General features: G+C 36.5%; 1 protein-coding gene across 1 annotated transcript; it reads right to left on the bottom strand.

Moving 5' to 3' along the window:
* Positions 1-2,538: 2,538 nt before the first annotated feature.
* Positions 2,539-25,364, bottom strand: LOC594473. The gene is made up of 6 exons (XM_793910.5): positions 25,278-25,364; positions 23,817-24,240; positions 23,255-23,384; positions 9,521-9,617; positions 4,737-4,971; positions 2,539-4,139 (listed from the first exon to the last, which is right to left on the bottom strand). The coding sequence occupies exons 2-6, from the start codon at positions 24,152-24,154 to the stop codon at positions 3,482-3,484; spliced, it is 1,458 nt and encodes a 485-aa protein (XP_799003.4). The 5' UTR covers positions 24,155-24,240; positions 25,278-25,364; the 3' UTR covers positions 2,539-3,481.
* Between the last annotated feature and the right edge of the window lie 503 nt (positions 25,365-25,867).

The following is a 25,867-nucleotide window of genomic DNA, read 5'->3' as shown; positions in this document are numbered from 1 at the left end:
TTAAGATGCTCTATGGTACATTCTGAGGCATTTTTGAATGCGTTAACTGAACATTTATGTGAATATTTCTTAGCTTTTTTTCCATATTTTGGGGGGAAGGAAATAAGGGAGGAAAGGAAAAAAGGGGGATCGACCCTGCGCTTGGCAAATGAAAAATTGTTTTAACTTTTATCTAAAGTCAGCGTTAGTAGTAAATGGCTACGCGTAGAGAATTCCTTGCATGTTTTAAGCGTTTTATATATCAACTCTCAAGCCAGCCTACCAGGGTAATACTGTAATTTTCAAAGCACACCAAAATGTTTTCAGACTTAACTCTATCAGCATTCCTTCATCATTCTTCTTTAATATGACCTGGGCCCCATTTCACAAAACTTGTCATCAGTGACAAATAACAGTTTTTGCTATAAGCTACTGAAATCCTTGCTTCTGATTGGTTATCAGCAAATTTCTCACTGATTTTTGTCATTTTTCATTGAAAAAAGGCTTTGTGAAACGGGTCCCTGGAGTAGGAATCACACTGAGTCAACAACATCGAAAAACCTCAACGCAAAAATGCAGACCTGAATTAATTTTCTGTCACTTCAATTTACTCTTCATGTCTAGTACGGTACATTTATCACTTCATTTATCATATACTTGAAATTACTGTTACTCCACTATTTCATTCCCTTTAGAATGAAGCAATAGTATTAAAATCCTTTATATGCAAATTCTATTTACAGTTGTTATCATCCTCGATCATAAATACACACAAAGTTGTGTGCAAATACATCACTGTAGTAGCAGAGTTCGTGTCATACATGAATTTGGCATGCCAGGAACGTCAATCCTACAGCTACATTGGTTTAACTTGTAAAGGGGTATATTCTTATTTTCATAACTTTGACAGGCACGATGGCTCCCACTGAGTAAGGAAGCTTCTTTTTTGTTGTCTGTTCAGAGCCAGAAGGGCATTATTAACTCTGTGTTAAAGTATACGAGTCAACATCCTTCTGGCTCCAAACAGATGATTTCTTAGTTTGAATTAAAATACATTTAGTCTGGATAGCTGAGCTAACAGGGTGCTAACTCTAGGTAAAAAAAGAAAAACATTAGAATAAAATGATCTTTTGGCTTTCATCTGACAATAATCAATGAGTTGTTCCTTTGCTTTTCTGTCTAACATCCTACTACTGTACTTCATGTATAAATGTTGGGAAACCATATTTTTATATACTGCCATTCATATGATGACATATTATTGTGCAAAAAAAAAGGTAAAGAAAAAGAAAAGGTAGGGCCTGTCCTCTAGAATGTTCGCAATTTCATAAGCTTTCATGAGTGGTTCTTTGGCAATAACATGTACTGCATTTACAACGTAGTCATGCCTCTTTGTGAATTTGGATTAATTTAATGACTTGCTTGGATGATACATGCTGACAGATGTTAAATTACATCCAGGGCTGTATATTCATGTTTCTTTTTTAACATGTTCGACCCTGTTTCCTTCAGATGCAAATTGGTATTTCTTCTTTCTGTATAAACATGTTCCTCAATGGCCTAGCTTCCCTGTAATTCATTTCCACTGAAAATTGAAGAGCATTCTCCAAAGTCATGACAAGGATTATTCCTCATGGACGGGCAAAAACTCTAGTCAAAATAGGAGAGCCCTCAGGCATCACTGATGCTAAGAAATTAAAAATCAAGGCCCTTGAGAAATCTGAAAAAAATATATATTAGGTATTAGTACATGTAGTTTCCTCCCTTCCTGTGATAAATCAAATGTTTCAATGCAATTAAGCAACCTGTCAAGCAATGGCAGAAAACAAATTTACCCAGTCTCGTGAAAAAGTTGCGCACACACACTTACAGAATATCATTAAAAACCAAATCTCTCTACAATAAGGGATTTGCCTCTTACATGTATATTAAAGTAAAACAGATCTAGAAAACAAAGTTCTCTCAACCTATCTACTTGATACTTGTCCCACATGTCTGTTTAAATCTACGTTGAGATAGTTTTTTATTACTAAAAATTAAGGCTGCGACGGGTAGTCGAATGCTCGAGTACCCGCACGGTTGACAACTACTCGGGTACGATTTCTCGTACCCGAATATTCGGCCGCAAAAAACTGTCAAACTCACCTTTCAGAAACTGGGACCAAATGTCCAGATTTCTGTTTGGACTTGGAGGAAAATGGATTATTCTGCCATCTTTGGTTTTTAAAACAGCATTGTTTACTGTTATTATTCTTATTAAATCGGCGCCTTCAACTGCAACTCAAAGTAAAGTTGCATGCGTTTTCAGCGAGGGACCTGAGAAACTGCCGAGTGGTATGGTAGTGGCAAAAAAAGAAAAAAAAGAAAAAAAATCAAAAAATTAAAAAAATTCAAAAAATTCAAAAAAATTCAAAAAATTCAAAAAAATTCAAAAAAATTCAAAAAAAATAAAAAAAATTATAAAAAGACATGGTGTCCGAATACTCGAGTATTCGCCTGTGAGCCTGGGAGTGTACTCGGGTACCTCATTACACTGTTGTGCACAGCCCTACTAAAAATGACTAGATTGAGACTCCAATTGCACAATTATCGAATGAAAAAAATTACTAGGGGGAAAAAAAAGGAGGGGGAAAAAAAAGGAGGCAGATTCATTAAGAATCTAATATTTAAACAGAAAGAAAACTCATACGGTAAGTTGCAAACAAAATTCTTAATACGTTGATTATTTACTGTTCATTAGATTTTACTGCAAATGTAATAACATCATTCATGAATAGAGCAGAAAAGCACATCAAGTCAGCAGATACAACCTGGCATTTAAAGGCCGACTGATTTTTTAGTATATGGGACTAAGAATGAAATAATGCAGAGTTGTCAATGTTTTATCAATACACAATGAATAAAATAGTTACGGTAGTATAGAATTCAACATGAACTACTGTACACATTACAAAAAGGTGAATTCTACTCATCGCAGTCGTCTCACTGATGAATAGGAGTCTTGGTCACACGACACAGAAGGCATAACATGTTCAATGTGGCCAGGCAGAGACAAAAATTTTGCATTCCTTCATTGTACATTGTACTGGTCTCCATCTTCAAATGCAGGGTGCACATCTCGTCATGTATTCACACAAGTGAGCAGATAAGTTGCTGCCTTCTTCTAAATAAGAATAACCACCTTTTGCACTCCTTTTTTATATATATATTATATATATATACATGTATATTATGCATATTCTTTTCTCTATCATTGACCTTTGACCTCCGAGTAGTGACAGAAGAAGACTTTCTCTAATCCTTCCCTTCATATGACATGTTACACCAAGACAATGTAACAGTTTCAACACAGTTGGTAGTAGCACTGATATATTCCATGTACAACAAAACAACTCCCACCAATCTTCTCACAACAGCACATACATTCCAGTTGTGAGGAACATCACCGCTGTATAATAGTTTGCCTGATTTTGATGGCGTTTGTAGTTAAAAAGGACCACGATTATAGCTTATGATCAGCATTGGTGTACTCTTCTGGTGGTTCGTCAGGCTCGTTTTGTTCTCCACTGTCGTAGCACTGTCCACCAAACCTGGTCAGCAAGCTCATACCACTCGGCATACTGGGCATACTAGGCATACTAGGCATCGATCGGTTCAGGTTGGGCAACCGGTTGGGCAGCTTGTTGGGCAACCAGCTGCGTCGACTCGAGCTTGAGGGCTCGGCGCCCTCGCTAGTCGGCATGGGAATAGTGACCACCTCTGGAACCGGAGATGAGGCAGCATCGCCAGACGACGAAGCCCCCGCTCCCTCTTCGACTGCTGCCACCGCTTCCACGGACGAAGTGGACAATGATGAGTCTGAGCAGTCTCCTACCCCTGATGATGACGACGATGACCCTGACGGACCGGCCGACGATGACCCTGACGGACCCGTCGACGATGACCCTTGACCTCTCATGCGGGAGAGAATGTTTGGCATAGTGATATTGGGCATGTTGATGTTGGGCATGTTGGGCATGCTAGGCATGTTAGGCAGGTGGGGCATGTGGACCCAGCTGCGTCGGGCGGAGAAGAAGTTGCGCGTGTGACGGGCCATGGCGTGGGGCAGATTGCACGGTTGGATGCGTGAGATGTAAGAACTGACATGCTTCATATAATCTGTAAGCTGGACCGTCAAGGAAAAGGTAATAGAATGTTTTCAGAAGCTTTCATGTAATATTCAAATTATTGAGAGCTTCTCTCTCCTTATATCTAAAAGCTATCGAGAAGATATTAAAATAATTTTGGATGACAGCAGCCATCCCTTTATATTGAATTCACAAACTTTAAAAAAATCAATACATGTGAGTCTACTTGTTGCCAATACAATATTATTTTTCCTCGGTACTATTTATATTTGTAAAGGGTAAGCAATCTGTACCTGTTTTTAAAAGAATGTAAGACCACACAAGATCTGGCCCTGCCTTGCAGTGGTCCTATTCCCATGCCTTTCAAAACTTTTCCTGGCTATCTCATTATGTCACCAAATGTCTAGACCGAGTAGTTTTCTGAAGCCCTTTTGTACAACTCACTTCCAGTGCATACTAGTTCCCCACTGAACTAAGATTCCTGGCCAATTAGTACTGGTAAGCTTTTGTGATGAAAGTATAAAAGCTATACACTGGAGGAATAAATTATAAATTTCCTTTTTCTTTATTTTTTTAATGCATCCCAGGAAAAACAATCTCATAACTGACTGACTGATGAGTAAAGGATATATGAGCGTCCAAGGAGGTTGCCCGCCATTGATGTAGAGCACGTAGGAGAGTCCATCCTTCGCTTGGCCATGGATGGAGTAGTAGTAAGGAAGGAACTCATGACGCTGGAACTTGTGCTTCTCGTAGAACCTGATGGCTCCTGTATTGGTGGCCAGGACGTGGAGGTAGACGGCTTTGGCAATGGGCCGGAGTCCCGCGGTCAACGATGTCAGGAAGTTATCCAGGAGTGCAGAGGCTACAGAGGGAAATCACAGAAGAGTACATTGATCAAAAATCTGTAAGGTACATGTACCTAAGTTTGGGTAATTATCCTGTTTAACAAGAAATCATATTGGCTTTGGTGATGGGCATATTTCTGCTTGAAACAAACGTCTTACAGGGTAATTTGCACAGTTTATCTTCTTCTGAAAGACCCTACATGTACCTAGTGTTTAAGAGTCATGGAATGAAAAAATAAAAGTTAAAATTCAATTCTGCACAATTCCATTTTAGATAAGAAATCACTGAAAAGTTTAGATGTATGCATATTATACCTGCCAACCTATGAAAAGCAAAGTCAGAGTCTTTCAAGACAAAATTAGAAATACAGTCCATTTTACAGTATATACTTTTTATCACAATTTTTGTTTTTCAGGAGAGAGGTATCCAGGGTTCATAACATTAGTTTGAAGGCCAACAAAAATAGGAATCATTCTTCCCAAATAGGAAGGTTTGGCAGTTATGTGGTATTATAAATAAGAACACTAAATGCTAATAATCTGATAAGACAAAATGGGTTATCACAAAAGTGTAAATACAACTCAAATATTGATACATGTAGCTGCTAAAGTGTTCATTTCTATGACAGATTGCTGTCACCAATTATCAATGAATTGTTATAACAATATAATCAATCAACTATTAAAATTGATAAGACATTATACTTGTATCACCTATCTGAACCAGTAATGCAGGAAAAACACCTCAGAGAAACTGAAGTTTGTCATTTCAAATTTCCAAGATTATTTCTTACTAAACACCTTAAAATATGTCATCTGGAGCCCTCTCCAACTTGATTAAAATCTATTATATACCTCACTTAAGAAATCCAGCCATCTGATTGGTCGAAATTGCAGTCATAATTTTAGCCATTCCCGTAAATAAACAAAAAATGCCAAAACTATGTAATAGTTCTAGAGTAAATCAGTAAAATCCCGGCAAAATAGTTCAATCTTGCTGAAATACCCATTGGTTCAGGTGTTAAAATCTGGTTTGAGCGAGCGCGGATACTATACACTGTGTGTGCGAATTGGTCGCTTAATATTTAGATTTTTTAATAAGACAACCGGCGATGTTGATCGTACTACTAAATCCGGCATAGATTCTAGGTATTTATTGATGGTATGACACTCAACAACTTCAAAATTTGTGAGGAATTAGGCCTTGGGGAAAATGCTACATAGATTCCTAGAGGCTAGATCTAGACTAGTCTAACTATCAAAGATACACTCATAAAAAATCAACCGTGCAGATAAACTAGAGTAAAGCCAAGGTGGTGTCATATTAGTTGACTCTTTTTTCAGTTTATAAAAGTAGTCATGACTGCTTTAATTTTCGAGACACAGTTGTTTTTATACGCTCTTGGGGAGGTTACAATCGTGCTATTGCCCACGGCAGGCCTCGGGCAATAGCACGATTGTAACCCCTCCCCCCCCCCCCCCTGAGCGTATAAAAACAACTAGCCGTATGTCTCTCAACGCAGTTATTATTACTATACTATTCCTTCACATTGTCTGTACACATGTGCAATTGTGCATTGTAGTTGACTCAGAAGTGACCCTTGACCCTTCTCAATTTTTCATCTGTGTGCTTCAGCAACATTTACACTGTCAATTTATGATGCTGATTACATTGTGAAGTCAGAATAAACCACTCTGACCCAGATCCTATTTGGTTATAAAATTATGTACGATTGCCGTCATCAGGCCGTCGTTTATTCCATCCCCAACCCTCAACGGAGATCATGTATGGGTACTGCAGTAGTTCAATCCAATTATCTTTCAATCATGATAATCAATCATTAATATAAATGCTTGAATTCAAGCCCAGTCCTTAGATGCCTATAGATGAGCCTCACTACTATACTCTCATGGAAGTGTATGATATAAAAAAGGAAATGCATAGAGTATCATACACTAAAATATATTAGAAAGTCAAGTTACCGTAAATCTTCGTGTATAAGGCGCACCTGTGTATAAGGCGCACCCCTATTTTGGGGGGGGAAAAAAAAAAAAAAAAAAAAAAAAAAAAAAAAAAAAAAAAAAAAAAAAAAAAAAAAAAAAAAAAAAAAAAAAATCGTTTTTTTTTTTTTGTTTGTTGTTGTTTTGTTGCCGAAAACCCACGCGGGGAAGGACCTTCATTTTACATCGAGGTGCAGTTGAAGGCGCTGATTTGTGCTTGTGAACTTGTCACAAATAATAGTAACAATGTCGTTTTTAGAAGAGTGTGTAAGATCATTAATGTAAATTAAAAACAAAAGAGTACATATGGTACCAATGGTGCACCTTGTGGAACACCATTTGCTATACAAAAAAATATTTGAGGAATTATTATTATAAACTACATATTAAAATCTATTAGAAAGATTTCTTTCAAACAAAGATGATAGACAAATTTGAGTGTTGTTGTAGTTTCCGAGTGGTGAGTCAACACACTGATTACTGAGCTGGGAGACATTGCCAGGCATAGCGCCATAAATCGAAACTAAAAAAAAAAAAAAAAAAAAAAAAAAAAAAAAAAAAAAAACTTTTTTTTTCTGTACCTGTGTATAAGGCGCACCCCCGACTTTCAATTTTTTTCGGCGGCAAAAAAGTGCGCCTTATACACGGAGATTTACGGTATCCCCCTCTGTCTTATTCTAACGTATCCAGTCTGGCTCCCCTGGCTTGAACAACCCATTTAATTTGTATTGACTCTCTTGACCCAGGTGAGGAAAAATGGGTGCCTGGCTGAAAGCGATACAAGTCTAAGATGAGGCTCACTACTTACTTTCATGGAAGTGTATGATATAAGGAAATGCAGTATTGTACTGTATAGTACCGTACACAAAAAAAAGGAACTTATAAGATAGTCAAGTTATACCCTCTGTATTATTCAAACGTGTCCAGCCTGGCTTCCTTGACTTGTAACCCATTTAATTTGTATTTGCTCTTTTGACCTAGGAGAAGAAAATGGGTGACTGGCTGAAAACAATACATATTTTAAAGGCTGAAAACACATTGAGTGGATCGAAAACTACAGCCAGCGCATTTAAATGTTTTAGCAAAGCTCACATCGGATGGGAACATGAAAAGATGCACAGTATGCACTTATCATCAAATTCAACCTTGACAAATTTATTTGATTATTAACTGCTTTCAAATGAAATTGTAAGGCAACATGTCATCCACATCCATTCTAGAATTACATTAATTTACACTTTTTCATGTACAGCACTTAAATTATATAGTATCTAGGTGTACCGCAACGCAAGGCCCACTTTTTATCAAAACCTTGCTAAAGGGATGTTTGCTAAAATGTTAACTGAGAAAATGGCCTCATTAATGAATATGCGATGTTATAGAAGCCTTGGCTGGGGAAGGATGGCTATGGCATCCAACATGTAACCATTCATCTATAAATACCCATGCTCTTGTATGACGGTTACCATAGCTACAGGGATAGCATTATGTTATCATGAATCTGGGGAGGTATTGCCAACCGAGCGATTACTCAATACCTCATGTTTTTCCAAAATGCCAAGCAGGGCAAGCAAAATGTAAATATAATTATCAAGTTAAAGCCTCGTTGGCACATGCAGTAAACTGAAAATAACCCTACACACATTTCGCATTAAAAAAATGAATTGTGTAGAGAGCTTCAAATTTCTGTATATTCATATGACAAGCAAATAATTGGGTATGCCTGAGGGTCTTTGTTGCTCTGCATAGCAATTCATTTGTTACCCCAACTTTCCATTCATTTCCATTTTTATTATGTCACAGGCTTCATGGAGTGCTAAAATGACCCTTTCGGTATCTTGCATTTTCATATCACAAGATATATGTGCATCATTAGGGGAGTTCATACAATATGATGCAGACTGCGTGGGCATTTATTTCATTCTCCCTTTGACAATAAATGTCAACTTTTTCATTTTATGGTTTCTAACTTAATCTCCATCTATTAGTATTTTTATGTGTGTTTCTCCATTACTGCATTACTCCTTTGCCCACTTCACTCAAAATATTTTTCAAATGAAACCATTATTCATTCAAAACTTTTTCTTAAACATTCCTTTTAACCCCTTCTTCTTTATTTCGCTATTCCACTACTAAGGTTTCTTGCCACTCCCCCTCTCTCCCATTTACGTCTCCCTCTGTCTTCATTTCTCTTTCTCTCTCTCTCTCTCTCTCTCTCTCCATATTATTCACTGGAAGATGTTGCAATATAGCTCTCACTTTGACATTGTTCTGAACAATACGAAACATGCGCTATTTTTCTAAGCAGAATCCTACTGTTGACATTGTAAGGATTACGCATGTATAACATTATCACGGTAGACCCTAGGACAGATACTATAGCGCATTGAAAACGGACAGGCGGTTTCAGGCGTTTAAGTGCGTAAAAGGAGGGGCGGTTAAGTTAAAAGGGTTAACATAATTTCCAGATGCTCACCAAACTTATAAGTACTGAATCTGTTAAGTATTATATTATTTTTTAAAACATGGAATAGTTTTAATCTATTTTTAATCCTAAAAACTCACCTATGCCTTTCCGTCTGTATCCTTCCACCACTCCGAGGCTCAGAATATAGGCCACTTGAGTTGACCCGGGAAATGTTGCTGACAAGATGTTGGAATCCTGCAAAATAAAATGCAATATGATTATTTAAAGGTACATCAAACATCATTCAATTGCTTAATTTGAATGAAATATTGGATTTTTCCCCCCATAATATTCCATTCGACATCTATATTTGAAGCATACACTGTATGCATATCTCGTCTTCATGAATTGTAAACAACTACAACAATTTACAAAAAAGAAGGACGGTTCAGCTGATTGAAACATGCATGACCAAATGATAGAAACTCAAGCCACATAATTATACCCAAAAAATATATTCATTTCTAGTAGGCCTAAACTCTATGGCATGTACATGTAGCTTGTAGCAAATACAAGCAATCAAGGAGAAGTGTACAAAAACTGTATTTTTGAGAATCATGTACAGTGTATGTGTTATTTCAAAATGTGATAATTCAAGATTGAAACAAAAGCATGTTTTAAGATGATTTACTGTTTCCACATTCAATAACCTTTTTTTAATTACAATCTGTATTTTGTGCACAAATATCATAGCTGTTTCCTTCTTGTATACAACTTACAAGTCTTAAATAAAAGTCACACTTCCATTGGCTTGCTACTACAATGTGCATTGAAATCTGTCACCTAACAAATTAAAGCAATTACTCTAAATGAATACGACAATGTATTTAAAGATAACAATTAATTAGAGTCTCCATTGCATGTAGATCGTTATACAACCACACACTGTTCCTGGTTATTGTGAGAATGTGACTGCAGTTATTAAAGACTCTAGTCTACAATCAAAGACCATTATGAGTGTATATTGATACATGTAGCTAATTAGCTATCAGCAGGAAGTATCAATAACTGAATAACAATTAAATAATCCATATTTTGTTTCACATGTACATTGTACTTACAGTACAAGTACATTGTACATTGTACTTACAGCCACAAGATTGCTAAATAAGCCTTTTACCTTAATTATTGCAGAGCATCATTCTTTCTTATTTTAAAATATGTGGAATATATTGGCTTCCTCGGTCATAAAAATATTATTCACTATCATTACTTCATTCATTCCATTTATTTTATTTTTGTCTTTATTATTTTTCAAATATTTTTTTATAGGCATTTTTTTTTTTTTTTCGGGGGGGGGGGGGGGGGGGGGAGGGGGGGGGGCAGGGGCTGTAAGTAAAACCCTACAAAACACCAAATTCTCTGGGTAATTATGCTACTGATAGGCTTACTCTTTTGCTGTTTAAGCCTTTTTGCAAGCACAAAATATGTATTTCTCAAATTGTCCTATTAGTATAATGTAGCTGGTGAGCATATCATATAACCTTGCAAATAGTTCTGTTAATCAGTCAAAACATAACACTAGTCCGCATCATGATAAAGTAAACAACAAATATTCTGTTACTGCTCATGTGAACTGCCCAGAAGCTGATAACCATATTTACTGATCAATAAGTGCTTACAGTGTGTGAGCTCATGCATACATGTACAATTGTACATGTGTATTTCCTTATGTAATCAAGGGATGATTAATAAACACACACAAATTGTGTTTGTCACTTCAAAAACATAATTTTCAAATATAACTACCCCCGGTATTATATTATTTAAAGGACCTTTGTATGTACTTGTTAGTTTGAAATTGTAGACTAGCATAGCTGGAATACATGTCTGGTGCTAAGTGATCCAAAGCAGTCGAGAGATGAGGGAGTGTTTAGTTAAGCTTCGAAGCCAGCAGCTCAGTGCTCACGTTTTAATTACAAAGTGCTCCTCTTCCATAAAACAGTTTTCCAGAAGATATGAGATTACAGCAGCATTTGCATTAATTAGCCAATCTTATTTAAAATAGAAACTGCACAAAAACATAAATCTCTGCACACCCTATCATTGCTGAGTTTTTGCTGCCCAAGTAAACTGTAACCATTGATAATTTTGGGGCAACATGTGGCAACTATTATTGCAACATGTAGAATGATTAAAGGGGTGCGTACTAGTGGGAGTGTTGTGGTCGAGTGGTTTAAGGCGCTTGACGGAGATGCGAAGGTCGAGGGTTCGAATCCCGACACACCACTAATATCATTGAAAATAAGCATTGAAAATAAGGTCAGAAGCATTGAAAGTATTCTACCAAAATTTGTTAACTCTGTGTTTTCCCTTTGCATGCTCTTTCCATACCTATTTATTAAAAAATTACACAGTTTGGGTGAATGAGTACACTATCAAAAGGATAAAATATAATCTTTCCAATAATATACATACACCTTGAGAAACAATCTCTTTGAATTTAAATAGAATTTTATGAAATATCAATAAATCAATTACATGTACATCTCTTAAAGAAAATCAAACGCCCAGCCATTTTGGCCAATTCTTTAGTATGTACATTTGTACATGTACATGTAGGCCTGAGCCCATAGTATATTAGTACCAACGGAGTAAAAGGACCACAGATGTTATGGTAATATGTGGACTTTGGACCAGGAATAAGTAAACAAAATCACAAAATGTTGCTGGAACACCACATTACACTCATGTACAACAGGCTTTGTAGCCCAAGAGAAGACTAGCCCATAACACAACAATGATTGGTGAGTGACTTTCTGAAAAATTATCAGAAGGCAAACGAGACCGATCGCAAGTGAGACCGGTAAAAACCTTTTGATGGTTCACCAGACCAAAATTGTAGTCTCATGGGTTAACTCTCTCAGGCGACCTAAAAATTTAGTTTGTCAAATATATGTGAGATAGAATTAAATTTTCCTTTACTTTCCTTTCCAAATGATTTATTACTTGTAAGCTAAAAAGGAGAAAAGAAATACAGACAGAAGATAAACAAACAGGGCAACCACAATAATCAGATGGTGTCAAGCCCTGTATGAACTCCTACTCCATTTGTAGTTTTGTAATTTGTAATTTAACATCAACTTGGCAGATGAGAATCTATTGATACACACTTAACACCCTTCTGGCTCTCAACAGACGATGTAATTCTATCTGCTCAGTAAATGCTGCTGGTCAAGATATTCTTCATTATAATATACCTCCTGGCGTGTCTTACCATAATCCCTAGCTGGACTCATAAATATTTCTGTCATAAATTTCTTTTCCTTCATGAGAGAACAAATTGTTTCCCAATACACACTTGGATCCATTATCCACAGCAATCCATCATCAGCTACGAGTCAAGAAATTTTCCAATCATGTACGAACAAAAGTATAACAACAATCCTAATGCATTTTGAAGGTTGAAACTTGTGTACATACCAGTACATGTACGTACATGTAGATACATGTACGTGTATATTTCAATTTTCATAATTGCAAGCCCATTGTTATTTTTGTTTTCATTTGTTGAAGGCTAGAAGGCATTTAACTCTATCTCTACAGATGTAAAATGTTAAAGAGACTTTGCATCCTTCTAACTCCGCAAACAATGCACGTGTTATGTATCAGTATGCAGGACACAAAATAGATACATGTAGTATCTAGCGGCTATTTTGGCCTGGGAGTTTAAGAAAGAACCTCTGGCACTTTGCTTTCTTTTTCTTTTTTTATGACATTATTTTCTTTTGAAGGAATGTTTGCATGGTGTTTAATCATACCTTTTAGGGGGAGAAGTACGGTAAGAAAATTTTTGTGATGAAATGTTATTACCCAAATACAATACCGGTAAACGAAACTGCTTAGATTGATTAACATTAGAAGCAAACTCCAAAGTAATTGTTTTTACAAATGTTGATAAATATGTCATGATAATGATGGATGATGATGGATGAGTGATAATGGATAGATGATGATGTTGCTGATAAAGGAAGATGTATGCAGGGTACATTTACCAAAACGACCGAATATTGTATAGAGTGCCCCCACTAAAGTTTTCTTTTAAATCACTCATGACTAACATATACAAGTCAGACCAAGTCAAATTTAATCGTATCGGTATATTTGATTTGATTGGTAAAGTAATTTTAGGGAACAAGTCAGGAAGAGATACTGATTACCGGTATCTTATGCATTGTGATTATACCTATAATAGTCATCACATGTTTCTTTAAAATGTAATTTTTCTTTTATGTAAAACATGATCATTTTGTTTATAGTTTGGAACTCCATCTCCTCCCCCCCCCCCCCATCTCTCTCTCTCTCTCTCTCTCTCTCTCTGTCTGTCTTTCTCTCCTTTTCTCTCCCTCTATTCTCCTCCTACTAACGATGTTCTGGATCAAGGCCAACTTTGCTTACGATGGGGGTCAAAAGTCAAGTACACGGCCCATCATCAGAGTGCGTAATGGGTTCACTGTAAATACCAACTCCACTTCTACACTAATTGACATTGAGTTTCATAGCCTAGATTAAAAGAGCGATACTTTACAATGAACAGGTACTGTATGCTCCTATGTGGAATGTGGATGAGCCAAGCGATGGAGAAAATTGATGATCAATTTATGTTCCATACATGTGGGCATTCTGCTCTCCATCTATGAATTTAATATATTCCTCTCCTGTCTTACTAGGAAGTATTGATCTGAACTCTCTTTCTTCCCTTTCACCCAGTGTCTTTTCCCCTATATCTTACCTTTTCCTCCTCCTCCTCCCCCCCCCCCCCACCCTCCTCCTCATTCTATATCTCCTCCTCTTCCTCTTTTTTCTTCTGCTTCTTCTTCTTATTATTATTCTTCGATTGCTCTTCATTCATTCATCTTTTTCCCTCTTCCCCATTCCCCCTTGTATGAAGTGCATTTAGAATTTCTGTATCAGTTTGTGTATGAGAATGTTCTATCTATAAGGCTAGGGGCAGCATTGAGAAGTGCTTCCATACATTACATTGTACAATGCCATAACCTTTAAACTGAAGTACAGTGTATATCAATAAACCAAGTCAGTAGATGTTCATGTATGCCTAGAGTATTCATCTACAATATTCATCTACAGTGTACAAACCAGTACGGTACTTGAAGCTGTCACAAACACTATTTAAGAGCAAAGAAAAACACTTACACTCTATCACTAGATTAAGTGAGAATGTAATGACTTGAACTTTCTAAAAAAAAGTAGGCGTACATGTATGTACTATGCACATTGGATCTCTCAACCCTTGATGGTAAAATTTCACTTAAATAGTATCATCATTTACGGCTGAGAGAGTGCACCAAAATAATTCGGCCTTTTAGGGGTAATACACAAGTTATTCAATCCAATAGTTGAACATGCTGTGACATTCTAGTAAAATGTACAATAAGTCAGGTCATGTACATGTATATATTGTAAGCATCACCTGCTATGTCGAACAACATCAAATATTGACATTTGCTGTCAAGAGTTGAAGTTAATGCTAATTCTGCACTCGGCTATTGACATAAACTTTTCAGCGTCAAAACAAATCTCATTACAGCTAGCACACATGCAGAATAGTTTTGTCTTCAAATCTTGAATTTAAGGTTCAAGAATGCAAGTTAGATACATACTGTATGGCTATAGATTATTTACATGTACTGTAGGTCTGAAATATATGTATGCCTATAGATTATGTAGGTCTTCATGTTGAATATGTAGGTCCTTGTATTTTTTAAACTTCACTGAGGTATTTATTATAAGCTAAACTCAAGACTATAACTAGGACGGATAGTAATGTACATTCACATAAAAAGAATAACTGAAGATTAGAATCATGTATATCTCACTGACTTGCACCCATTCACACTTGGCTATTTAAAATCTGTTTCTTCTGTCCCTATTCCTGACTTTAATGGTAAAAGATAAAAGTGCTTGCATGGTAAATACTGACAAGCCTGTCTTAGTGGCTACCTCTCTATAAAGGCCACCTGCCTATAGTGGTCACCCATATTACCTTGAAGGAAATGTGTGTTGAAGAACGTGGGAGTGTCGTGGTCGAGTAGTTTAAGGAGCTTGACTGTAGATGTGAAGGTCGAGGGTTCGAATCCTGACACGGCACTAATATCCTTTGGCAAGACATTTACCTGCACTTGCTACTCTCCACCCAGGTGTTACATGGGTACCCGGTAGGATGCGAATGTTCATGTGGTTGAACGAGCAAGTGTGCGTGCCTGTAAAATGGCGCCTGGCTGGAATGCTCCTCAGGGAGTGGAAAATGTGCACACAATGTGTGCGGGTAAGCCTGAATCCCATAACCGGGGTAATAATATATCTGTAAAGCGCTTAGGCACATCGTTGGATCGGTGTATTGAGCGCTACAGTATATAAACAACCGGATTATTATTATTATTAACGTTACTAGAAAGGCCACCTGTCTACATGTACTGTACAGTGGCAACTTCTTGTGTTTCCCTTGGGTGACCTTAATAGACAGGTTCGACTATATTAGCAGTTCACAAGAATGCAAATTAAAAGCAAAATGAATAGAAATCCTTATCACACTTTCTAGCAACATTTTCTGTCTCTCACACTGAAAATTTGTGAGAATCTGATCACAGATCAAACATTAAAGGGATAGTTGAGTTCTGTTTTCAGACCTCAAATGCCTTCAAAGTGCATGCTTATTGCCCTTATTCTTATCTACATGTATGGCATTTCTAGTGCCCTTTTGGGACCTTAAATTGCTATAAAGGTAATTTTAGACCCCAAAATATGTAAAATTTAGCCATTACGATCATACCAACTCAGTCCACTTTCAAAAAATTACGGTAACCGTTAATTAATTAATTTAATAATAACAATACATGGGTCGACTGGTTGTGCGTAATATACATGTAACCAACATGACAAAGCCAACAAAAAATCCAAAATCGGCATTGGCTGAAATATAATGTGAAACGCGCTATTTCGTTTTTCAACGGCTTTTTCAAATTATTGAATATTTGTGGTGGTACACAAAATTAGAAATCGTTATATTTACGGATATTTCAGCCGTCTCTCAACCGATTTTGATCAAATAAAGATGATTTTGAGATTTAAATTGTATGTTCTTTCAAATTTGACACTCAGTTTTTCATTATCTCACAAAAAATTATTTTGTGTAGTGCCCTCTGCAACAGAACTCGACTATCCCTTCAAATTGAATGTATTAAATTGCTCTGTGTGTGTACAGCCCTGCATTTGATGTTGAAGTCGTAATAAAAAGAGTAAACACAACATTTGTGCAGGCCCCCTCATCATTCTAATCAGGATGCAGTTGACACTCTTCACGAGGGTGCCTACAGTGAGCTGCAAGGCATATTTTGATAGATCTCTACAAAGCCATGCATGCTGCTGCATGACAGAAAAGTGAGAATACATGAAACATTCACATCTCGATGCTAGCAATCTTTAATCATAATACAATTGCTCTGCATGTGAACAGCCCAGTATGGATCGTTGAAGTCATTAAAATTAAAATTAAAAGAGTGAGCACAACATTATGCAGGCCCCCTCATCATTCTAATCAGGATGTAGTTGACACTCTACATGAGGGTGCATACTGTATAATGCGCTTCAAGGCATCTTCTGATAGACAGAGCTCTATAAAGCCATGCTGCTGCATGACAGAATAGTGAGAATACATGAAATATTCACATCTCGATGCTAGCAATCTTTAATCATAATGCAATTGCTCTGCATGTGAAAGGCCCTGTATGCGTATTGTTGATGTATTACAATCAATGAGTGCTACATTAAGCATGACCCTTTCACCTTTCCAGTCAGGATGTACATGTAGTTGACATTCTACATGAAGCTACTGCCTACAGTGCGCTTATATCTTCTAGACATCTTTTTGATCTTTACAAAAGCAACGCTGCCACATGACATTATAGATGAAATGCTCGCATCTTGAATCTTGCAACCTTTAATCATGACTTGAATACACGTACACATGCGTGTGCATTAATATATGGAAGCCTATCTTCAGCATGTGGGGGCTTTGGTGCTAGACCAATCCTACATGTTCAATAGAAATGTACCGGTAAAGCAATCAACAACAACAAAACGCCTACCAGTACATGTAGAAGTAGTGATATTCACTCCGTGTACATGTATGTGGACCTATATTATATTTTTCTCATATATTTTGCCATTTATCCCTAGATGGTTTTACAAAACACACTAGATTTTTCTTTTTATCAAAGATGAGTTTACAATTTAACCATATTTTCTTTGAAAATCAATAGGCCTATACAGGAGGCAAACTTTTCTTTGAACACACACACCCCCTAAAATCATGTTTTTCAGCTGAAATCAATTTTTCCAGAGATTTTGTACAATATTTATTTAAACAAAATGTTAAGTATTTTAAGGTGCCTACTTCATACCACAGTGTCCGTCTGTATTACTTGATGTTATCTTAAAATGTCTACATTTTCTTAAAATTGTCAACAACATTCATTTCACAGGACCATTAAAAACACCTGTTTTAAGTTTTTAATTATTCTTAAATTGCTGTTAATTTGGTAGCTTGCAAATAGAAATTTAACTAGCCATGAAGAAATCTAATATCCAGCACAGGGCTCTGATATTGATACTTAAACCAAGGAGATAATCTCCTAAATGTAAATTTATGTGTATATAATCCTGTCAAGTCTGAGTTTCATTTACCAGCAGATTTGTGATACCAATTACACAATATATGATGTAGAAGTACACCTACATGTACATTGTAAAAGGTTTAAGAGGCTTTTATTTAATGTCCCATGAAATCAATATATTTCTAGGCATTAGGTAAGCTAGCACTTAGCACTCTTTCCAATGGTATAATGTGATGTACTAACTACTACTTGTAATTTTCAACTGATAGATGACAAAATATTTACATGTACAGGCCTGTTAATTTGGTGCTATAAATAAAAGAATAACTCTCACAAAATTAGCAAAAAATATAATAGAACTGTTAGCCATTGTACAGTAGCTCTAGTTAGTACAAAATGACTGTGCAGTGTAGACTGTTTACAAAAATTCACATAATTCTGTGGAGGAGATGAAATGGATACCTTTATTAGATTACATGCTGATTGTTTAGATCCTAAGTTTATTGAACCTGGTAAAGCAAATAATGATAGTAATAATTAATTATAAGACTGAGCACACAATCTTTATCTACTGGGTGCGAGCCAACAATTTCTTCACAACAATAAAACCATAATTCCTTATCATAAATTCCTCTAAAGCTCAAATTAATAAAATGGAATTTTGAAGACAATTTCTATAAAAAAATTTATAACCCCATTTTATTAAAATTGGTGTAATGATGGAATATCAGGTATTTCTTAATATTCTGTATGAATGAATTACCCAACATCCGTGGACCGGGTATAAAATTAAAAACATAAAAAAATCTTAACATAAATGGATGATTCTTAATAGAACTCTACTACAAGATGCAATGCTGTACACATGCATGAATGGCTATGACCTCCCTTATAATTTTCAGCCAAATTCCAGGGCCAAGTTCAATGTCCCTTAGGATCTAAACAATCAGCATGTAATCTCAGAAAGGTATCAATTTCATCTCCTCCATTTGTATCAAATACCCTCCAGGAAAGAATACCGGTACTACCAGTATGTGAAACAATCTTGGGTCATTAGTCCAAAAGGGTACTAAGGTGAAGGTAAATTGAATATTTCTCTCAATTACTAGGTAGCACAGCTTGCTTGCACTTTCATAATTGAGGCATTTTATACCAAGGGCATGGTACATGTAAGTGGGGCATCTATTAGTGCTTAAAACGGTATCCATACTTAAACAAAACTAAATTTTGCTTTGAAATAAAGTCCAACACTGTACATTATATGTACATGTATATGTTAGCTCAGACCTTTTTACTGGTCAACTACTAAAAATGTACATGTACATGTAGGTTAGGTGATCTCATGCAATAGATTATATGCATACTACATGTATACAGACAATACCTGGTAGCACATGTATACGTACAGCTAGTGCTACCAGGCAAATTCTCCTTTACAATATTAAATACGGTTTATTGACCGCCCCTTGCCCCCACCCATAAAAATTAACAGAGGAAAAGAAAACTTCCTCCAAGCGACCCATTTCAAACATTGGGGGATACTGTTAAATTGTGTCTGGTGTATGTGTACCTGTATACATGTACATGTATGTGTAAACATTTACAAATGTCCTTGACGATGCTCCAAATCAAATACGCACAAATTTGCACAGGACTACAGAGATGTAAGTTACTGGATTAACAGCTTTAGAGCTACATTACTAAATGTTATGGATTAAATGGGAAGACTTGAAGACCCTATTTTAATCATCACTGTGGTTTTATATTTAACTGTGCACTGTACTAGGAAAAATTGGGTACAAAGAAAATGCATGTATTAGTTTTGAATTTAATGCTATGGTCACATTACCCAAAAGTAGCCTGCTCGGCGGCCGAGCGGCGAGTTTTTAACCAATTCTGCCCGGCAGCTGCCCGGCCACCAAGCGGCGGCCGCCCAGGCACCGCTCGTTTTTATGGCATCGCTCGGTTGCCGCTGAAGTTTTAGCGCGGAGTTAAAATTTGGGCGGCGCCTGCTCACTTTTCACTCGCCGCCCAAAATACGCTTGGTGCCTGGGCGGTCGCCGCCCGGCACCGACCTAATTGCTGGGCGATGCCTAAATTCCAGCAGCGACCGAGCAGGCTACTGATCGGTCGGTCGCTGCTCAGATTTGTGACCATAGCTTTAAGTGCTTCAGCAAGATATGAATGACACTTACATTTAGTTACATGTACATGTACATGTAGCTAAATGTATTGTGTATCATTTACTCTTTAAACATACTGCATGTACATGTATACATGTAGCTACAAGTATCTGATTAGAAAAAGCCAAAATTACAAAAAGCGAATCAAACTTACAAAAAGCAAATCAAACTGACAAAAAAGCTGTGAGTTATTCAGCCTGAGGGAAAAAAAGTTTTCAAAAGTGTTCTGGGATAAAGTTGAAAAATACAGAATCAAAATTTACTCCAAGAAATCTCTTTAAAAAAATATTTAAAAAATATATTAATATAATTTAAAACAAACAAAACAAACATGTAATTCGAGAAGAGATCCTTGGAACGAAAAGGTACGATATTCGTGCTTTCTACACTTATGAACTGGAAGTAAAGAGCTTGTCTAAGCTGCTTATACATGAAAATGACAGATTGATTCCATAACAATCTGCAATGAAACTACAGATAACTACCTCTTACTGTCACCAACTTCATAAACAATACACTGTATGTACTTAAGGGTATTATTATGTGTGCCTAATCTGTAAATTTGTTGCTGTATAAAATTAACTGCCAATTGAAGATGCCATTTATCTGACGGGTCTTGTTTCTACTGATATTATAATTACATCTTTCAATTGTAGTCTTGAGTCTCACTGACTTTTGCACAATTACATACTGTACATTGTAAATGTACATGTGTGTAGGCCTTCTTTTTTGAGGGGGATATTTACATGCATGTATAGTATTCATTTTAGTGGCATACATGTATATTGTCCAATTCCTTACCACATAGCCAATTTTTATCACATTCATTAAAGTTGAAGTTGATAGCGCTTTAAGAGCCTGGATCAGAACAATTACTGTATGTTTTCAATGTTGACCTACAGTACGGTACATGCATGGCTTAAACCATCCACTGACAATATATGAGACACAAAGTGGATAAATACCCTGGACTTGCCCTTGAACAATTTAAAGAAAAAAGTACAATGTTTCTTAAAACTCTTTACAGACTAATGGAACAATGCCACAATAGGCCTTTTCTTACTTTAATCAAATTCAATGCATACAGTGTATATCTCTGTTGAGTGCCTTGTTACAAATTATCAAATTTACCTGTTTTGAATGATTGTATTTCAATAGTCAGAATGCGAATTGAATACATTACATGTTGTTAGGTACATGTAGAGCAAGCCATAATATTTGTCCTACCTAGCAACAACTAATATACAGGTATGTAATTTACATTCTGACTATTGAAATACAATTATTCATAACAGGGCCAGGTGCAGTTGAATGTGTAAGATCATTAATGTAAATTAAAAAACAGTAGAGGACCTAGGATAGAACCTTGTGGTATGCCGTGTGTATAGAAGAAAAATTGGAGGAATTATTATTATAAACTACATATTGAGATCTATCAGAAAGATTACTTTCAAATTCTATTTTCAGAGTGGTGAGTCAACACACCGATTACTAAGCTGGGAGACATTGCCAGGCATAGCGCCAGGTGGAGGGGCATAAATCAAAACTTTAAAAAAAAAGGTTTTTTGTTCTTGTTTTTTGTTGATGTACCTGTGTATAAGACGCACCCCGACTTTGATTTTTATTAAGCGGCAAAAAAGTGTGTCTTATACACAGAGATTTACGGTACATTACATAAATGGTCTATTGACCTTTCTAGTCACAAGTACAGTGTTTTGTACAACTTGCTATACTGGTACGGTACTCCAAACAAATCACTCATAGCAGACCCTTATACCAGCATTACAATACGTTATGTGAGATAGAATATTTTAAGATTACCTCTTCTGATTCACTTAATTTTCAAACACCACTGTATACATCGTCATATTATATCGGCCTACATGTACATGTTAAGAGTCATGCAGAAACTGTATACATGTACATCTGTTTATCATCAACCTTATTGTTGTCAACAAAGACTCAGTAGACAAAGAAGATAAAAAGATATGTTGCCAGTATGTTCGCTCTCAGAAGGATATTTTGTTTTTCTAAAAATTCATCTAAACATTTTCAACATATGCTGGTACTAAACACATTTAAATCAAGGGCATACAATTCTTTTGACTCATAAAGAAAAGAACTGATTTATAGATTGACATAATATATGAATGACCTTTATCATAACATGTTTCATAAAGAAATGAATCGAATGGATTACAGTATATTTCTTTTTTCTTTTCTTTTTTGGTCACGCATGGGAACAAGTAACAAGAACCATCCAGGATATGACATTGTAAAAATGTTCAATATTTATGTACTGTATACACCGTACAGATACAATTGAAATTTTGACATTTATGGTGATACATATTTTGTCTGTCATCATTAGAGCTCAAGATTTGTCATCACGCGCAAGTGGCTTTAAAATTTAAAGTGCACCATGCACCAACAAATATTTTGTTTTTATGTTAGGAGTTTCATGACGTAATACTATACCGTATTCAAAATATGAGCTTCAAAGATTAATTTTGTAAAGAGATTTGTTTCTAGTTTATTAATCCACTTTTGAATAACAGAACAGAGACTTGTGAGTAATAGACTACTCAACGTACTTATTAATGCAAGCTCTGGAATCTGTGCACGCCGTTTTAGATTATCCTTTATTTTCTTCAAACTCCTTATCCTTCAGCCCATACAAATCAGGGTGATATTATTGTTAAGGTTCATTGTATACATCCTAGTCGTGCATTTTATTTTCAAGGTGATTGGTACACCTAAACCTTTATTAAGATTTTGGAATTTCCATGATTTACAGCCATGGATCCCAAAACATAGTGAGCACAATAAGGGGGATGGATTGTTCCCCCCCCCCCCCCCCCTCATAATTGTTGTGTTTGCAGAGGTTGGGGTCATTGTTCATACCACAAGAAAACCAATTTAATGTACACTAAAACATCATTGTACAAAGCAACACCAAAGATAGCACCATCTACACCACCACCTTCAACAACAACAAAATCTAAAATGTACTGACCTCTCTGTGACATCTGGCCCTAGTCTTGACCTCAGCCACCAACAAACCCACGATGGTAGTGCCTATGGCAGCAGCCAGGGAAAAGAACCGCTTATCATTTGTGATATCCTTGTACCAGAAATCAGGATACCTGTTTTAAGAATAAAGAGAGTAGAAAATTGGATTGAATCTTTGTTTCTCTAATTCTCTCACACTTTACAAGATCACTTTCTGAGGCTTTTACTGACAAAGGATATTTCCAGTAAGTAATTTATAAGCTGGAAAATGTAAGGTAATCACAAAATGCATTGGTGATGCTTGAATGATAACCAAGGGTCAACACTATCATGGGTTAACAAGTAACTGGTGAAAATTCACAAATATCCAAAATTTCAATAAAATTATTCAATTAAATTGGTTTATTACATTCCTCTTATTATGTTTTAGAAAATCTCTCAAATAAACTGATGATAAGCAGAGTAGACTCTAAGCCATACACAAAATATTTCAAGATTCTATTTGTACTTGTATACACCAACAGTTGTGCCCAAATAACTTCCATAAATCAAATTAGTATACTTACTCGACCGGGAACCAGTCCCTGCAAAGCTGCTTGACCGCCTCTACATCCTCCGGACACAGGAATCTCAGCTTGATGTCGCCCTCTATATACGCTTCCTCACTATGTTTCTTTTCTGAACTACTCTTCCCCCCTTCACCATTGTCTCTTGTGCTAACTACGTTCCTGTCAGTTAGAGAGTTCTTTCTACTGTTGCTACCACTTCCATAGCCAGTAGTGACATCACAACTGCTGTCGCAACTGCTGTGGCTGTCGCTCCGATCCTTTGGCCCTGTTGAAGTGGTCTCACTCGCTGTCGTTGCCATGGGGATGACATTAGTGCTTTCCTCCGGTGAGCTCATGATCTATGATTCACGATGATCAGCTGCACAGTGCCTGGAAGTAGACATCTTTGCTGCATTTTGCTCGGAGATGAACTCATGAACATCTGTATTGAATGAGAATTGTGAAAGTTTCAATCTAATGCACACAATGCACTGCCCAACTTAAATCAAGATGAGCAATATTCTTATTAAAAAAGAAAGATTGATAGAAATTACATGGAAGTGGTGTCTCAACCTTATGAAAATGTCTTCATGACTTTACATTGAACTTTTAGTTGACTTTCAAGAATCTTTGGTTTTAGGGACCATTTTGAGAAAGGAGAGGCTTGTAAAATTTAGTAATGGTAATTCATTTGTACTTGTAGTATATTCCTCTGCATTAAAATTCCACAAAGCCTTCAAGTCAACCATTTAAGCCAGATTGCCTATGTCTGCGTAGTGCACTTGTCAGCACAAACTTGTGACTGCACAATTATGGTAAAGCAAGACAGGCAAGGAACACACAATTCTGTCCGTTTCTTATCGATACGTATTTATGCAACAAGGAATTGGGAATAGACCTAGTCTTTTCTTTAGTAATTGTGTTTTCAAGCCTCAAAATGCTATCTTTCACATCAAAAATTGCAAAGTGCATGCGAAATGTATGATCGCACAGACATGGGAACCTTTGATTGATTTTGCAATGTAAACTAAAAAGGCCACGGACATGAAGGCCGTCTCTTCCGTGTAAATAACATTTTTTCTTGCTCAAATTATTAGATATTTGGTACAGTTACTCTTAACAATGTAATAAATAGTATCAGACTAAATATTAAAGGAGTATAAAAGAAAATCCTTGACCATTTTGTAAGTCAAATGTAAGGTACGTATACATTGCATAGGGCTCCCCTCTTATAATTACGCTTTACATTCATAGATTTATGCGGGTGGGACCACACACAAAACTTGCATTGGTTTACCACTCAGTGTCCACGGATCAATCTGCTTTGAACATTGGACTGGATAACACTCCCAAACTCATGCATTCTCACTACAATCAGTAATTTAAAATGCCTCCAAAGGCAAAACATTACATTGATATATTCTCTTTCAAAATGTTATTTAAAAAACGCTTATCAAATTTATAATTAAGCAGTTTTACCAAGAATTCCAGCAGTCATCCTCGAGCGATGGTACCATTTTTTTCCTTGGAAAACTATCGTACCGTGTGCATAAGATCAAGATCGGAAGAAAAAAAAAGTTGTATAGCGCCAGCTTGAGATAGAGGCATTATAATGTTGTTTTTTTTGCTATATCGTCGAAAAGATCCCGGGTCCAAATACAGCCCAACTAAAATTAAGAATGTAATAGTAAAACATGCTGACATTCTGACGTTAGTTACGATTTGTATGTGTAAAAGTGTTAATAAGCTAGGGGAAGGGTATGCGATTTGGGGGCAATTAAGGGAAAACTTACCCCTCTTATCAGGAGCAGTTCTAGAAAATAAAAGGAGTAGGAGGATGCCTGTTTGGGCTGGCCCCCGGTTCTTGCATTCATTTTCTACTTCTGCTTCTCTCCCCTTAAACCCCTCTAGAACCGCTTCTGTCTCGGATCCCCAATATAAGACAACTGCCCCCCTCCCCCACCAACTTCCCCTTAGAGTTGGTGGCCTAGCGAAAGTATGCAAGGGCCCATGAGGGGGAACAGCAGGGGAGGGGGGGGGGCACAGTTTACTAGTTTACATGAGTGAGC

The sequence above is a fragment of the Strongylocentrotus purpuratus genome, unplaced genomic scaffold (assembly GCF_000002235.5).
Source record: "Strongylocentrotus purpuratus isolate Spur 01 unplaced genomic scaffold, Spur_5.0 spur5_scaffold_14, whole genome shotgun sequence".
Lineage (NCBI taxonomy): Eukaryota > Metazoa > Echinodermata > Echinoidea > Camarodonta > Strongylocentrotidae > Strongylocentrotus > Strongylocentrotus purpuratus.
Note: the sequence above shows the minus strand (reverse complement) of the source record. Positions and strands in the feature narration are given on the sequence as shown.